The 18,403-nt window shown below is 41.5% G+C and overlaps 1 protein-coding gene across 7 annotated transcripts in view; it reads left to right on the top strand.

The window, feature by feature from the left end:
• adgrl2b.1 (adhesion G protein-coupled receptor L2b, tandem duplicate 1) overlaps nucleotides 1-18,403 on the top strand; it is a 118,190-nt gene that overhangs the window by 37,198 nt on the left and 62,589 nt on the right. For all 7 annotated transcript variants that reach the window (XM_033650134.2, XM_033650127.2, XM_033650133.2 and 4 more), the window contains exons 3-4: nucleotides 9,473-9,686; nucleotides 17,815-17,924. In XM_033650134.2, the coding sequence (XP_033506025.1) occupies nucleotides 9,473-9,686; nucleotides 17,815-17,924 (324 nt within the window). The remainder of the gene's footprint in view (nucleotides 1-9,472; nucleotides 9,687-17,814; nucleotides 17,925-18,403) is intronic.

The raw sequence follows: 18,403 nt of genomic DNA, 5'->3' as shown, positions 1-18,403 counted from the left end.
AAAATCATCACACCCACGATGTGGTTTATTTTCTAACATATGAATAGCTTGTATGGGCAGCTGGCAGCTAGCTGTAATGCAAGCTCAGCTACCTTTAACACCTGAGCCCGGCCTTGCAGATTGTAGCTCTCTGATACCAACCTCCTGATACTAAGCTACTTTGTGGGGTACCTCAAGGCTCCATTCTTTGACCTCTTTTGTTCCTAATTTACATAAATGACCTACCTAGGGTTTGCAGACATGTAGTGCCTTTTTTATTTGCTGATGACACGACTGGCATCTTCACTTGACAATTTTAGCACACTCATCTGAGAAGAGAATGAAGAGCTATCATCTGTTTCTAAATGGTTTCAGATGAACAAATTCTCTCTCAATATAGAAAAATTGAACTTCATGATTTTATGTAACGAAAATAAAAAATATAACAAAGATAAAGCCAAACTTTTCATAGACAACATCAAAATAACTCAGGTTCCTCACATTAAATTCATAAGGGTCATGGAAATACCATATTGAACTTCTGTATAAAGACCATGAAGGTATCTTAAGTAGAGTTCATTCACTGGTCGATCATTCCTGTATTCTATTAAAGTGGAGTGCAACTGTAAATTGGTTTGACCATCACATTTTTAGAATGCTGTTGAACAGAAGTCCAGCCCTGGTGCACCGGGTGCAGCCTGGAAAAGCAGCTGCAGCAGGATAAATATTGTTAGCAGGAGCCCAGGATGTGTCCTGAAGACATTCCTGATAAGAATCATCCATTAATCTAAGCCAGCACAGGCTCCATCTTAATTGCATAAAAAGTTGTATTTTAATGTGCAGTGAAATGTGCACTAGATGAAAAACTTATGTCAGAATAAAAGAGGGGGAGGAAATGCAATTTCATGGCAAAAAGAAGACCAAAATTGCACTGTGCCACTTCATCTGCATAAACAACCCCAGCTACACCACTCCATCCACTTTGGCAAGTGGGTTTATTTGGAGACACGAAAGCACCAAAATGGACTTGCTCCCAGTGAAAGTGATAGCGCCACTGCTTTAAAGGCTAATTCAGGCTCTGCATGGTGATAAAGACAGTGTCTCTTATCAGAATTGTCTGTTCATTATCGTCTCGAGGCCCCGATCTCTGTTCCTAGTCATCCTTGTAGTCTGTGGCTCATTATTCATGTAATCCGTGTTCCAGTTGCAGCTTCTCCTGACACTCTGTCTGCGTGACGTACTGAGTAAGCCTCCTGGGCTCGGCTCTGTGCAGGCAGGGCTGGGTGGAGGAGGGTTGATTAGGAGAGGGTGAAATGTGGAGCCTCTGCCCCAGCAAACAAGAACAGAGACACAAGCATGTGATGGAGACAAACGCCCCCCCCTCTTCATACGCACCCTGGGGGAGGCACCTGACTCATTCTGAGACGTTTTCCTGATCGGAAAATCCAGCTGGGGTTTAAGTGCAGGGGTAAAATTTGGGCTTTAAGGGGAGTTAAGCATCACTCAGGGTAGATCAAACCTGTGAAACTATACCCCTGCCACACTTGGGAGGGTTTCTTTAACTCACCTCTTTCTGCATGTTTCATCAACTTCCCTGCAAAAAGAGATGCAACAATATGTTAGATATTGAACAAGCAATGAACTAATTCTGTCAAAAATGGATCTCCCCCGGGAGCATATAGGTTTTTCATCTTCCAAGTCGAACATTTTTTATTTTGCTCAAATGTTTAGCCTCTGTGACAGTTATTTGTATCTCTATGAAAGGGTTGTTTTCTCAGTAGACTATACAAGATGTCGTATTATACTGTGCTTTAATTCGAGTGATGTGTCCATGGACCCGAACACAGGAAGACATTATATCTGGTAATGTCTCTGCGACTGAATTATTCTTGTCACTTGTCACAGTGTCTTTTTATTAAGCGCTGACCCTCTGTACATACAGAGGATTATATATATTAGTGATGTAATGATGCTCCCCTGCTTCCTCGCTGGTTGTCTTTGATGTGCACCCACAGGGTCAGGGATCATCCAACCAATCAACAGAGGAGAAAACCTTGATTCTTGAGGCCAAATTAAGACACAGTCATTATAGCTCTCCACTTTCAGGCTTCTTTCCTTCAGTTCTCTCTCCCTTGGGAGAAATTCTTCATCTGCAGTCTTCTCTGCAGCTGAGCCGGCTGTGCTGTTGAACCAGAGTAATCCACCGTGTCGACTGTGCATCAGTTGTGGCAAAACTTAAACATTTTCTGTGAGTTGTGTAATTCCAGACATCAAAAACAGAACGGTCTCTGCATTTCAAATATTTTGTGTACATTGTGGGGTTGTCAGACACTTCTTAAAGGGGGTTTGCATGTGAAAAAATCTCTGGTATTTTAAAACATGGGTCTTACACTCGTGATTATGACTATTTTGACTTATAGGTCATGGTAAATTCACACCAGACATGTTTCTGTACAAGTTTTTTTCTTTCTGATCCTAATACTAATTGAACCTGCGTGTCGGCTTATATGGCGTAATAATCCAACACCATCATGTAAAATAATAATAATGATAATAATACTTGAACAGCCGTATACTACTAACCCTGTATGTGTGTGAAATGATTACAGGTCAAACCCTAAATCAGTTAGACTATCCAATGTAAAATACTGTTGACATTTTGTAACAACTAACATTACGCTATTTATCAGTAATTGCCAGTTGCTGCACAGTGCAACTCTTTCTGTTGGCTTTTGTTTTAAAGTGGCAAAGAAGAATTGACATCCAGGAAAGCTGTCATTTTGTCCGGATATATCAGATATCAGATCGTTGCAACTGCAAAGACGTGCGTACTTGCTGATACCGAGCCAGTATTTTGGGTAGCATCGAAGGCTTTTCCAATATTGGTTTTGCTATTGCAACAACTCTACTCACACTAGCCACCTCTGTTGTAGAGATTCAGGAAATATGTCTCCTGCAAAACAGTACATGTACTGGAGACTAGCAGCACACACCTCCTAAAATACATTAATTTAGAAGTAATTTTGAATTTTACATTTAATTTCAAATGCTTTTCTCCAGTCCAGCCACAACACAGACAATAGCTAGCGGAGAACTAAGTAGGCAAGCTCACTATTTGCTTAGCTACCTTACCTTTTAACCTGCAGTTATGACTTATCGTATCATATATATCATGATTCTGCTTTAACAGAAGGAAACAGATGCTACACTTTACCGTGAAGGCTTGGGTTGCTTTGTTGGGAAGGTGTAACAATGTGTGTAGGTGACTCAAGGCCATGAGTGCTTTCACACAGGACGTGAATACGTGGTGAAAAGGTGAAATCATTTCTTTTCAGAACAAGGTAGATTTTTCTGAGCTTTTGCACTGCATATAAAGGCAATAATGTTTTACCTATACTCATGGTAGGTATAAAACAACATAGAGGCTCTGTAGTCCAAACCAAGATAGCAAACTTTATTACTTCTTTCAACCTTGACAAAGGCAAAGCATACCAGATCCACTTATTCAGTTCTTATCTTTAATAATAAAAGCTCTAGATACATACTCCCACTGTAACTGTTCACCAGAGGGAACTCAAATGTCAAGCATTTACGTGAAAGAAAAGTCAATAAAATTGCTTACAGTCGATTAGGCCATACAACGCTGGTCTGGGTTAATAGTATCCCAGTAGTTATCGCAAATTCGCATCAATGTCAGCAAATTCATTCACCTTAAAACCTTTTATTGAGCACCTGTTGCTAATTTGCTTTACTGCCAGTGTGATACGTTTTAATGTGAAATGTTAGTCAGATTCAGAGACGAGCATTTCAAAATAAGAGTCAAACATCTTGGGAAATACTGTTCTTGCTTAAAGTTAGATGTACGATAAAGAGGTAGCTGGAGCCAGCACCTTGTTAGCTTAGCTTAGCATTAAGATGCTAAAACATTCATTAAAACAAGATGTTGTGGTTTAAATGGGGGGTTGTGTCCTGGACTATTTCTTGCCCAGGTGCAGACATTTTGTGGAGTCTGTGCTGTAGTGGTGACAGCGAGGCTCCAGGAGCATAACCCCCTTGTAAAATCGCAACGTGTTGTTTATCGTATGACAAAACCAACAAACAAGATACACTGTGTAAATTGGTGAACTGTGAAATGGAGGTAGGTAGATTTAATTATCTTTGGCAGAGCTAGGCTCGCTGTTTCTGCTGTTTCTTGTTTGTGTACTAATTAAGCTAATTAGCTGCTGGTGCTAATTAAGCTAACTGGCTGCTAGCCTCATATTTACTATACAAAGATGAGAGATAGCATCTTCTCACCTCACACTCAGCAAGAAAGCAAATAAGCATATTTCCCAAAATGTTGAAAGTATTCATTAATTTATGTAAAATTAATTTTATTTGGAAAGTTTTCAGAGACTTGTGCAGCTACTAAAAAAAGTTGCCAGAGTTGTGTTTCCTTTATCTTTACAATTAAGGTGGTTTGTGCAATGTTAGCAGGACTCAGTAGCCAAAATGGCCACACTTATGAGTGTAAGACCCAGGTTGAAAAATACTGGATTTCCCTTTACATTCTTGCTGCTCACCTAAAAGAAAAAAACATTACACACCTGTGTCTGCCGTGAAGGTTCAAGCTTTCTCTAAATCATGCCACCTGAGGAGTTAAGAGGCAGCAGCAGGGTCTGTCACGCTTTGCCTCAGCAATATGACAAATCCTCACCCTTAAACCCCTTCAACGAGACATGCGTCAACATGGAGCATGTGATTCTCTCCTCCCACCTACTGTTTTTTTTTTTTTTTTTTTTGGTAAGTCAAGAAACATTCAGGAGAGGAATTAGACAAAAGGCCATGGCCATGAATACAAATGATGGCTTTGGAATTTGAAGTGGCTACACTGAATTCATGTATCACGAGAAGGAGAAAAGAGATATGACTCAGAGTGCTTCATCTAACCACAAATGGACTCTATCTATGTGACTCCTATATTGCCAGTTTCTATTTTAGAATACTTATATCGGAATCAAGAGTGTCTGATAGCAGTTGTCTGGGAAAGGCGGGTGTAGCCCCGGGGTTTGTGGTCTTGTCTGACACCGTCTTTGGAAACAATTCCCAGCAAGGTGGACTAGAGCGGGGACTAAAGTGTCATGGGAAATGGGGCCATATGTCCAACTAGATTTTCAGTGTTTCACCGCAATTCGACGGCTGAAATGAAATATGAGCCGTTGTGGCAGAGTGAGGAGTTCTCAGGGTGTTGTCTGTATTTGAAAAGCAGGTGTTGTTTTGCGAATCCCAAATCTCCTTTCTCATCTCCCACCTCGGTCCTGTGTGCCTCTCAGTTCTGATGGGCGGTCATGTCCTGCATTTGTGAATTTTAGGCAGCAACACCGGATGCTTTACAAATTTAGGGGATGTGGGAATGGAAATTTGAAGTGTTGTCTTTGTACAGTGCAAGCTCAATTAGTAGAGAGGCATGTGAATGGACAGTGAAGTGTACTGTTGTTTTATGTAATACATGAAAGGTTTACCACAGTGGTCTCTTGATTTTTTTTGTTAAGCTAATTTTGTTCCTTGGCTAGAAGTCAAAACTTTCCTCTGAGCAGATTAGAAATACTGCAATAAAGAACAAAGGGGCTGGAAAAAAGAAGCAAAATATTGATGATGCTTTGTTCCCGTATATTACAAATTCAAATATGTTTTTCATTTTTTTAATCCTACTTTATGAATTCCCATTGAAAATGTCCACTAGAGCAAAACATGCTGTAAGACCACTCTGTCGCTCCGGATATTGGATTACGGAGGCATCCCCCGCTGTTGGAGGAAAAGCTTGACTCTAAGATCTGCGCTTTCTTCCAAAGATGTTGGCTACCAGTAATATCGGGAATAAAACAACATAAAAAGACAAACAATCTTGAAGTACTCCTGCTGTGACCACGGTGGGGGCACTCTTATTTGACTAAAGGCTACACCCTCCTTTATGCTGGAGAGAAAGCGTCCCTGTCAAACCCAAGCCCAGAACAATGGGGGCCAGCCTTGGGGAAACAGGGCCATTTGCATGCAGCTGTTTGCCGTTTCCAGGACCACAAAGGCCAATCAAAGAAACCTTAATGGAGGATGACAAGCGTCAACCAACGCCTTTGCTCTCTGTCTGTGCCAGCCCTCGCCACTCTGTCTACCCTCCCAAAAAATGGCCCAGTTTTTTTTTTCTTTCTTTAGGACTGATCAAACATTCCTCCAGTTCTTTCTCCCACTGTCTGATGCCCTGACGGAGTGGAGTTTGTTGGGTTAAAGGTCGTTCACGACTGCTAACGCACGCAGCAGCAAAGATGAACCTCAACATGTGTGTTACGGTCTCGCAGTTGCCAAATGGCAATATCTCAACACCAAAACCTCCATTATGTTTTCGTTTCATCTCAGGGGTTTTTAAAAGCCACCCAGTGTAACTCTGTGGATGGTTTTGGGTGCACCCGTCTGAGCCACAGTACCACTTTCAATTTCAAGGGTGTTGATAGAAAACAAAATATGTATTATGAGAAAGGGGGGAGTTGTCGCCAGTGAATTATAGGCTTTCAACTGGAGAAGAAGAGAAACTCCCAGAATGCAACATATTGAGAAGCAGTCCTGGGCTCTTGCTTTGCTCTCTTGAGCTCAATAGACGGCTTAGCAGGCAGGTCAGGGGGAGGAATCTGAAAAGCTACTTTCCTCACAGTCACTCACTGACCAGAATGCATGATAAGGCTTCGTGTCAACAAGGCCAGGAATGGGGATCACAGCCAATTATGGCTAAGTCAGAGTGGTTACCATGGCAATTGGACTAAATGGTGATATAAAGCATTATTCAATTCCCTCACTGATTTTTGTGATTTAATGTTAATCTAAGGTACAGACACAGAGAGAGCAGGCCATTCTCTTCCTTCCCTTTTTTTTTACACACACGCAGGGATCGTGTTATGGATTTTTTCCTGCAGTTTTCTTGACACCGTTTTCCCTGCAGCTGGTGCCCTTCTGTCGCAGTCTTCAACTGCTGCAAAGTCGAGCAGTCAAACAAAGCACAGAACGCGAGATGAAAAGCTTTTCATACCTCCCTAAGACATTGACATTTGTGCACACAAACAATCCTCCTCTCTTTCCAAAATCTCGCAAAACTTGTTTAAACCGAGAAAATCAACACGGAAGAATACCTACATCCAGAAACCTTTGTTGTCACAAGGTTTTCATTTCTTAGCTGTGCTTAAATCCGAAGATCTTAAGCAACATCCAGTTAAGTGGACCAAAAATACATTCCCTTAAATTCAGCTCTCCTCCTACAGAGCAAAAAAGCTCCTTTATATGTATTTTAACTTTTTAGACAGATTTGTCATTACTTGCCCAATTACAAGTTGACAAGACAGTCATTAATGAGACTGAGACTATCCGCAGTTTGGAGATGAAGCAATTTGTTCTTTAGGCCGCCAGTACAGTCTAGATACTCCCCCTAATTGATGCAGTGTTAGCCTATGACCAGAGAGATCTATACGGGCAGGGAGGAGGAGGCTGGTGAGGCACAGGCCCAATCAATCGCCAGGCTTGTGTTGACAGCAGCATGCCATCATGCCATAGTGGTCTGATAGATGGTCAGTCGCCGGTGGACAGCCAGTGAAAAGGAGGTTACGAAGGCAGATGGCGTGTGCATGTGTGTGTCCGTGAGGGTGTTTTAGCCGAAAGACGGTCTCTCCGCTCAGAATTTTAAAACCCCATGAAATGCATTCTTTCTGTCTGCTGTCTGTGGCTGCCGTGATAAACCCGTCACTCCTTCCATGAGGAATGGCAGGCGGGACGATCATTAGTCTTCGCAGTAAAGCCGGCGACTTCACTCTGTGTTTTATCATCCGCCATTCTGGACAGGTTTTCTGAAAGGTTTGGGTAATTGTAGTGGTTATTGGAATAGATGGAGTGACCCCACAGCCCTCCACTTATGGTTCGGCTACACTGACGTCTCCTAATGAGGTGATAAACAGTCCAGCTAAGCAGAATCTACTGGCCATTAGACAGATCATGGCACTATAATGAAATGTCTAGTGGCCGAATGCCAGAGAATTTATACCATTAGTTTCATATTTTGTTATACTGCTACCACTACTACTGCGTGCAGAAGTTTCTCCTAATATGGGATGACTTCAACATTATATTCTCAACAATGTTTCACAGATGTCTGTGTTTTCTCCCCGTTTTTTCTGTTTGCTAGTGTGACATGTGCAGACTGACATAGAATATCATTATAAGTGAGCCAGGCGCAGCAGGCTGAAATGACTAGCAGACATGTGGGTCGGGGGGTTTCAGGGTAGGAATTTCAAGCCGGAACCACTTCAGCTTTGAGCAGTTCAAACAATGCTAATTGCGTCAGGCCCTGACTGTCAGAAGTGTGAGGATAATTAGAGTGAGGGGGCAAAATGAACCCGGGGTGGTAAGTGTTAGTACATGACAATGCTTGGGAGCCAATGGGAGCATGGAAAAGGCAACAGGCTGAAAGGAGGGCTAATTAGGAGAGAGAAGTGCAGAAAATACAAATGGTAGCTGCCCCCTCGGGGACCCACTATTGCTGCAAACAACGCCGATTATTGACAGTTCATGCAGTGCTCTGCTTGCACTTCTTAAATGGAACACATTTGCATGTTCTACTTAGATTTTACCTAATTGTTTTTTCACAATTGCAGACAATTTTTTTTTTAACTTTGGATCATTTCAGCTCCGGATAATGGATTTCTTTCTTCCTTTTTTTTTTATTGCTTCTCTCTCTCCTTGCAGATCTGCATATCTGTTCCACCCTATTTGTGACATGACATTTCATTACTTAGAGAAAGGAAATACAAAGGAATAACCTATTTCATTGTAATTTGCTGAAGGAGTGGGGGACATATTAGAGTGAAATAGTTAATTTTCCCCCAAAGTAGAGCTATTTGGCTGCGCTCCCATCTGCTGTGTTCCATGTATGGATTTTTCCTCCTGTGTGGACTCCAGACTCTTCGATCGCCGACACTGTAAAATGGATTGTATTACACTCCATTCTGCCGGGATTCTGCCTTTTTTCTCTATCTGTCTTGTGAGCAAGTAAAGCAAAAGAAACAAATGAGGGGGCTTGTACGACTGTAAAACAAACTATTCTCGGTCCAGATAGGTTTGGCTCCGTGGTGGATGTTCTCTAGGTGGAGGCCTTCCTGATGCTCTGTAGCCTTTGTGTTTGCTCAAGAATTTATGAGGTTACCATTGGTCTCCGATGACTTAGATTTGATGTCTTAGCCAACATCCAAGACCACAGAGAGATGGAGAGATGAATTGTTTCGTCTTTCTCCATTCCTGTATCGCGTGTAATGGCCCGTCTGTTTAAAACTGTGGTAAACATTGGACTGCTGTTGCCTATTTATTTTGTGCCAGTGGATTTTTAACTGCATGATGTGTGGTCTTTATTGTATTGAAGCAGTGATCCTTTTAACTCATTAGTTTTATGATTTGACTAAAGTCCCTGTCTCTGTGTCTCTGTCAGGGTTCAGCCGTGCAGCCTTGCCTTTCGGGCTGGTCAGGAGGGAGCTCTCATGTGAAGGATATGCAATTGATCTCCGCTGCCCGGGGAGTGATGTCATTATGATCGAGACGGCCAACTACGGCCGAACCGACGACAAGATCTGTGACGCTGACCCATTCCAGATGGAGAACGTCAACTGCTACCTCCCCGATGCCTACAAGATTATATCACAAAGGTAAAACGCTGGGGAGAGGAGGGATCTTATTTCACAAACATAACCAGGAGCTGGCAAAGTACGGACTCTCTCTTTTTTTTTTCCCCTCTTCCTCCCTCTGCGCCTAACATGTCTGCACACAAAGGAAACGTTTAAATTATCACCCTGCTCGTGCAGCCACCTACATACCGGACAATTAATCAACATCTCACACCTTTTAAATTTTTCTTTATTCCCTCATTGACTAGATTATGTAGGTGGCATTTTAACATTCAGAAAACTGGGGCGCAGATTAATTCTTGACAGGCAGAAATTGACATCCGTGTGGCGGAGCTCTTCACACCAGCTGCGCGTTGTTCCTGCTGTTTGAGTCATAATCAGTGTAGCTCAGAGAGACTGCGAGTCACATGAACACCCTCTTAATTCCCTATCTGGTACATTGGGCTTGCTTTGTTCAAACACTTGTACTGCATTGAAGTGGCTGTGCCTCAGGTAGCCAGCAGTGCCCATCATCGTGCCTTTTATCCCGTTTACCCTCTCGCAGGATGCTGCTTTGCTGTCAAACGACAGCACAGCAACACTTCAACTCGACTGCTGCCTACCCCTAGAGGTGTGTGTATTTTTAAAGGGCACTGGATGAACTATTCATAAATAGTAACCAGCACAGTTCATCTTCTAATGCGCTGCTCTGTCCTAACCTGGCCCCCCTTAGGCTAGCTTCTGAGCATCATCGCCCACCATCTTGCTCCTTTGGGTCTTTTCCCTCATTCACTTCTGTATTTACTCCCATGAGATGCAGCACAACAGAATAGCTCAGGAATAGAACAAGTGCTACTGTCTTTACTCTGTCTTTCTACATTTGCAGCCAAGTCCCTGTACTCTTATACAGTAAAACATCGCTGACAGTGTCCATGCCCCTTGGTTTGACTGCAACCTGCTACACTGTGCACCACATCTGTTGACAAGTCAGACTCTCCCTTGCTGGAGCTGCACTTCAAACTTATCTCCATGGAAGATTCCCTGGAGGCAGTGTGCGAGCGAAAGCTATGAGACAACTCCGCGCCACAAGCCCTTCACCAGAATTATTCTAATGATTCAGATCAGAGGAAATGGGCTCCTGACCGTAATTAAGGTTGATGCGATAACCAGGGATGTTAAAGCAGTCACAAAGCTTCGGGAGACCCTAATCAGTCCTCCTTCAGTCTGCAATACACTAAAACAAGGAGGATGTTTAAACGGCGCTACATTAAGACACAACTCCCTGCCAGTGTTGAGGAAGATTAACAAAAGGCAATAGCACGGCAGACAGATAAACAAACATATTAAACAAGATTGGGAAGATAGAAACAGTGGGAAGTCTGCCGCACAGAGTGGCAGTTTTGTTGGTTTGGAAATTGCGTCGAAAAGTATTCATCAGCAGCCACAACAAAAGCAACTAGACAAGAAGCAAATGGCTTGATTTTCAACGGCATCTACATCAAAGTGTTTTGTCAAGTAAAATGTTTGGTTGTTGATGAAAAAAAAATAAGTTGCTGGATGAAAAATGTATAAAGAAACTGATGGAAACTCAGGTAGCAGGGCCTGTTTAATATTCAGGCGATGGTTCTCTCAGAGCTGTACTGTAAATGGACGATATGTCCGACCTCTCTCTCTCTAGCAGCTTTGTTTCCTCCATCTCTCTGTTTTTCTACCACCATAAGTTCAAAAACTATTTGCACACAAGAAGCTAATCTAAATAAGGCTGTTTTGCTGACTTACATTACCTCATTTCATTGGCCACCCATTCTCTGACCCTGTGAGACTAACACAATAAATGTTTTCCCTGGTCAGAGGTACAGCGCTCAGACAGAAAGCAAGCAGGATTCAAACACTTTACTGCCATGAGATTGTGCTCAGTGCAATAGAGATTACATGCAGCGATTTCAGCGGCAGTTTAAAACAGGAAGCGTGTCTAAATACTTAGCAACAAACCCCCCCTTTTTTCCAAAGGATCTAAAAATTGCAGTCCAAGAAATGCTAGAGTGAATTCCTATAATGGGAAAGAAATTAGCAGTGGTGGAAGAAGTATTACAATTTTTTACTTAAAGGGACAGTTCACCCCAAAATCACAAATACATATTTTTCTCCTGACCTGTAGTGCTGTTTATCAGTCTAGATTGTTTTAGTGTGAGTTGTTCAGTGTTGGAGATATCGGCAGTAGAGATGTCTGCCTTCTCTCCAATATAATGGAACTAGATAGCGCTTGGCGTGTGGTGCTCAAAGTGCCAGGAAAAACACTTAAGAATACAATTACAGTGTTTCTTTCAAGAAATCGTTGGTTACTGCAAATAATCCCCAGACATTGTTGCAAGCAGTTTTATGTAGGAACTATTTTTTTCACCGAACTACTCCCGCCAGCAGAAAGATACATGGATTCACTCATGGAAGAGGCTCGTGCTCATGACAGCGTGAGATGTAAACATTAATGGCGTCCTCCCTGACTGAGCTGTAACGTTAGCGAGCTCAGTGGTGCTAGCTGAGTTAGCAATAGAGACATGCTTTAGTCTGCACAGTGATACGGTTGGTGGGTGTAGTTCGGGAGAAAGAAAATAGTTCCTACATGAAACTGCTCACAACAAGGTCTGTGGATTATCTTGAGTAACTGGGTCATGATTTCTGGAGAGAGACATCGATGTTGAGTTTTTCAAATTTTGATTTTTTGGCGCTTTTCTAGTTTCATTATATTCAAGAGTAGTTAGACATCCCTACGGATTATATCACCAACACTCTGCAAAACAATCCAGATTGATAAAAAGCACCACAGGTAAAAGGACAAAAATGTATTTTTGATTTTGGCGTGCACTCTCCCTTTGAATGTGCTTCCATTTTTATATTAACAATGGATCAAATAACCTCGTCTAATATGCATGTGTGTCATCTGTAATGACAGACACACAGAGAGTCATTTAGTCACTCTTATCTGCAGTTCCCCTCAGCTTTAACATCCTCCACCTCATTATTTTGGTTTTCTGTCTTGCAACTTTAATGTTTTGGTTCAGTTTCACAGCTCTCATTAGACTCAGCTAAAGCAGGTGTCTGTTTTAGTGAGAGAGCTCTGATAAACTGACTGTGCGTTACCTGCTCTGCACCAGTCCAGCGACATCAGACAGAGTTTACCAGCTGGTGAACATAGCGGAACATTTAGCGGCTGAGGAGCCAGACGTTTTTCTTTGTGGTGGAGACCAAAAGAGAGCAAAAAGCAATGTGAATATTGGACTTAAATTCATCAGTAAAAACACAACTCAAAATGAATGCTAAGGTTGCTCCATATCTTCTGGCTATGTAAGTAGGTAATTGTTTACATACACATTACAATACATTAGCCATATTATCTGAATATGTCAATGTTGTGTTTGTAGTTACAGCAAAATTGTGTGTTTAAGTTAAAACAGCAAGAAAAAAAGTACTCCATTACTAGTAAAAACCCTGAATTAAAAGATTTACTTAAGTAAAAAGACTGAAGTATTAACTAGAAAAGCACTCAAGCACCAAGCAGCTCGGATTTCCCGCCATTTTATTATTTTATCCACTTCGCTTGAACCGATCACCAAATTTTATCAACCTTTCCTGAAAATTTCATCAAAATCTGTTCAGAACTTTTTGTGTTATTTTGCAGACAAACAGACAAACGCCGGCGAAAACATAACCTCCTTGGCAGAGCTAACAGTGTACAGTAGTATCAAAAATTAAAACAACAACCTATCCCCGAAAAACGGTTCGTAAGTGAATGATGTTACATACTTAACGAATGATGGTACATACTTAACGCAAAATCACATAGATGAAGTTTAGGAAAGTAAAATGACATAGGTTAAGTTCAGGGGGAAAACAAACATGAGAACGTACATGAAAATAACTTGGTTTCACACTGTCCTGATTCACCATCTGCATCCACATCCACCAACCTAACCTGCTTCCTTTCTTGAACTTTCGCTCTTTATCAGACTTCCTTCTTTATTCCCATCAGCGTATTGGTTATGTGATTGCAGCCTTCCTGATTACGTGGTTTATTGTGGTTGGGTTTATATACAAATTGTGATGCATTGCTTGTTGTACGTACAAGCAGTGCAAAACCTGAAAACCACCATGATGCTGAATGGCTCCTTTCAAAGTCTATATTATTACATGAATTTTGTCATTGGATTATTATCACTGATGCACCGGCATGTAAGTGACATTTCAGTGCTGTAGGCAGTGGAAGTGGAGCAAATATTATTCAATATACATATTTTTTATGATAAAGCATAAAATATATTATGTTAAATTAGCTCATCATGTGTTTTGTATGTTAAATCGTAACCAGCAGAGTTACAATACCTGGCACTTAAATGCAGTGGGCTAGAGAACATCATTTTCCTCTGAAATGAAATGGAGTAAAAGCAGAAAGTAGCATAAAATGAAATTCACAAGTAAATGACAAATATCTCAAAATTGTACACAAGTTGAGTGCTTGAGTGAAAGTACTGCTATTCAGAGCTGGTGTCAGTCAGACTTATAAACCCCTGAATTAAATCGACTATCTCTGGGTATATTTGGAGTGATTCTATAGCGCTCGTCTGCCGTCAGTCAGCTCACATTTGGATGCAGTGACCCCTGTCCCTCTCGGCAGCTCTCACTGCAGTGGAGCCATAAAAGTGAATCTCTTAAGTGCAGCTGGCACCGTACGGTCAGTGATGTTTGAGCTGATGCTATTTGTTAACTTCATAATGGACTTTGCGCCTTTTTATTCATATGTAATGTTTAATAATCCATTAGTTTCAAAGGGAAGGCTTTTGTTATGAAAATGCATAGCTGGATTTAAAGTGCAGATTGAAAAGCAGAGTCTCTTTCTGGTTAATGTACATACATTTACCTTTTTATTCATGACTTTAACATCCCGCATAGCCGAAAGTGCAGAGTCAAGGCTTTGTGTGGTTGCTGCGCAGCACAGTCCCATTTTGCAGCAACAGAAAGCCTCTTGAATTACTAACGATGCTCTGAAAGTCATGTCCAATGTTGAAATGTATGTCCAACTTGCATGACTGCCACTGACCTTCTGAAATATTTATCTCAGGCTTGCAAATTGTTGAATGTCCTATATTGGTGCCAATTTCTTCTTGTTTGCCTCTGTTACTGCTGACATTATTCTCAATCCCTCGGCCTCAAGAGAACTTGATTGAAGTGGAGCCAATTTCACCATATACAGTATTTACACAAACTCAGTCATCTGCTGTTCTCTTTTTTCCCCCCTCTCCCTCTATACTTGAACTTTTGTAGCACCCAGAAACATCTGCAAACACACACAAACTTTGCAGTTCACACATCAGACTGTTAACCCACTGAGGGACATTATTTCATACTGGAGGTAGGGCTGGGCGATACGGAGCAGTTCAAATATAACAATATTTTTGACCCAGCACCTTGAGATTGTGACAGTATTGTAGAGTTGACCATTGGTGCTTTCACAAAATATTTGCAAGATGAAAATTTTGTTAAGTAATCATCATTAAAATGGATATAATGACTAAGTGGTTAAAGACAAATAATAGAACAGCTGGAACAGTCTGCAGGGTTCCCACGAATAGCTACGAAATCAGAAAAAACTCTTTCCATACGTTCCTTGTTACTAATTTAAAATCTAGTGCTGCTGTTGAATGTCACTAGTGTTACGTGATGCACAAAGACCAGACCGGCATTGCATCATCGTCAAGGCCGCGTCCCCTTTTGGGGGAAAGAAACTCTCTGTTGCATAAGGGGAGAAACTGGAAGATGTCGAAAAGCTGTTGTGTGGCCAGTTAACCAAGGCTTTCACACTGAGATGTGAGGCATTTAATACACTGAATATTCACTGTCACGCAAGTAAATCACTAAATGATGCTGGTGACAGTTACCACTGATGGATAGCTAATGATGACTTGAGTGGAAGGCTGCTGGAGTACAGTTATGCAGTTCAGCAGCATCACACTGTCTCCAACATCTCAGCCTATAGATTAAATAGTTGGGTATTAACAGGTTTGTTATTTACAGGTGACACTTAGGCCCCGTATCCACTGTGTAAAGTTGTGGATGGTACCAATGGAGCCGTTCTGTACCGTCCCCATTTTGGTCCCCCCTCTGTTGGGGTACCTAGCACACAGATCTGGTACTAACAGTTGGAGCTGTGAACATTGCAGTCTGATTGGTCAGTAGAGGACGGTCACTCTGCTCAGGGCTGAGTTGTGACTGGTTTTTAGGCTCATGTAACCACTGTTCATACCGTGGAGAGTTTTATTAGTAGATTGTAACTGTAAAATGAAAGGATGCTTTGCTGCCTCTTGCAGCAGCAAACTAAAAACTAAATTCACTGGGCCGCCTGCCGACAACTTTTAAGGTTGTTACTCTATACATGAGATGACGATGTGAATCCATCAGCACACCTTAAGTTTCACCGTGACAACTTTGACCATCACTTTAGTTTTTATATGACATACACTTTTAGTAAAGAGTGGATCTTCAAGTGTTAATATATATTAATTTCGTCTGGGTTATGTGAGCTGCATATATTCTAATCCTCTCTCGGAGAAAAAAGAAGCGTTGTGGAGCGTCATTCCTGTGGGCTACAGCAACACTAAACCCCCGAGCTTGTCTGAGAAGGACTAAATGCACAAACCCGCTATTTTTAAATATCCCATGGAGAGAGACTCTCACTGCAGCCTGTTTTATTTTGTTCTGGAAATGTCAGCATGCAGCCTCGTTCTGTGGACGATAAATGAAGTGCAGACTTCCCTCTTGTCACTGGTAATGAGGAAATACAGTGAATGCTGGACGGAGCAGTGAGTGACAACAACCCCGCCCACATTTAAAGGAACTGTTTGCGGTGGAAATGCTAGTGTCTAGGTACCATGTCTGAAGGGTTACTCTTGGCTCCAAAGGTACCATACCAAAAGTGTTCGGTGGAAACGGGGCTTCAGCCTAACAATACCTGGGGATTCAATAAAACATACATATGGGATTGAATCACTAGGCATTGTGATCCGGATATCTAGACATTTATAGATGTCCAGATAATAAACTGAAAAGGATATGATGGCGATCAACCATCACATATTAAGGTATAGCATACGCTCAGGTTGAGGCATCGTCACAAAATAAGGATTAGACATGTCAATAAAACAAACAAGAAATAAATTCATACAAACTTGTCAAAATTGTAATCATCAAACTGCATTGACATCTACAGATTCTGTGGTTTTCTATCTCCAGAACAGCAACACTGACATTTTGCAAAGTGACCGTATATGCCGGTCTGGTGTTTTGGCATATACAGCTAGTTGGTAGCAGGAATGTCTTTTGAGCAAGTAAAGTAAGCAATGCTAGCAGTTTGCTGATCCACAAATGTCTGGGAGATGCATATTTAATTATCTATGGCTGTATCGCTGCATAAGGCCCACCCATTTTAAACTGCTTCAGTAACGTCAAGGAAATGTGCTAAAATAGCATGTAAAATTCACTGTTAAAAACGTGTGGGAACCCTGAGTCTGGTAAGTTCAGAAAATTCCATCACTGTACTGTAATGCAACCTTTAAAACCAGGAAAAGACAACACTCACAATAGGAAATCCAAAATCTTAGATGCTATCTAGACTCATATAACATTCTAACATTGATATATTGCCCAGCCCTAACTGGAGGGCAAATAACCTCTCATCAAAATGGCACATTCACATCATGTTTGTCACGTACATGCAGAGGAGTGGCTCCGTTTCACCAGAGCTCGCCATTCCTGTCCACTCGCATGTCACCGCCACCTGTCCCCTGTGTGTGATTTAATGAATGTCTTCCCTTTTTTTTAAAGGAAATACCATCGCTAATTCCCAACATGCCTTAGCTGCTTTCTTACTCTCTTTTCATTATCACATTCATTCATACAGTCATTTACACTCCCTTAATGCCTTCATTCCTCTCTCTGTTTGCCAAGGTCTATAGTTAGAATGCATATGTGACAGTCCTGGCTTGGATTTCATCAATTTCTTTTTAGCCGCGTAACGATGAACTTTCACCCCCCCACTTTGTGTTATTAATGTTGTCTTTGCCGAGTACTCTTGCTGTGAGAAGTCATGATGAAATCTCTGGTCAATCTTCTTTTTTTCTAGGTGCAACAACCGTACGCAGTGTGTGGTTGTCACTGGCTCTGATGTCTTTCCTGATCCATGCCCTGGCACCTACAAGTACTTAGAGGTCCAGTATGAGTGTGTTCCCTATAGTAAGTATCGCCATCCAAATCTCATACTGAACTCTTATTGTGTGTGTGTGTATTTTTTTTTAAAGTGTGTGTAGAGTAGACAGTTGTGCTGTAACTGCAGTCTCTCTCTTGAGTTCCAAGTTTGTTTTACAGATGGTACTTCCACTGGAAACTGGAAGGCTAGCTTTGATAAGGATAAGTAAAGTATTTAAGTGTGGAAACAACAAAAAAAATCTCAATCATTTTTAGTGGAATCCAGTTGTGCAGATTTTGGTTTAATTAGTGCAGGTTTTTAGACATTTGTCTTTCGAGGTTGGAATTGGGTAGTTGCTTCCATTTTTGGATCTGGTTCCCCGTTGGCAAAATACACGGATTCATTTAAGTGACAACTAGAGATGTACCAATACCACTTTTTCCTTCCAGATACCGATTCCGATCCCTGAACCTTAGGTATCTGCCGATAACGAGTACTGATCCGATACCAGCACGTAAAAAAAAAA

This window comes from Epinephelus lanceolatus, chromosome 12 (assembly GCF_041903045.1).
Source record: "Epinephelus lanceolatus isolate andai-2023 chromosome 12, ASM4190304v1, whole genome shotgun sequence".
Taxonomy (NCBI): Eukaryota; Metazoa; Chordata; class Actinopteri; order Perciformes; family Serranidae; genus Epinephelus; species Epinephelus lanceolatus.
This window is presented reverse-complemented; position numbering and strand designations above follow the sequence as displayed.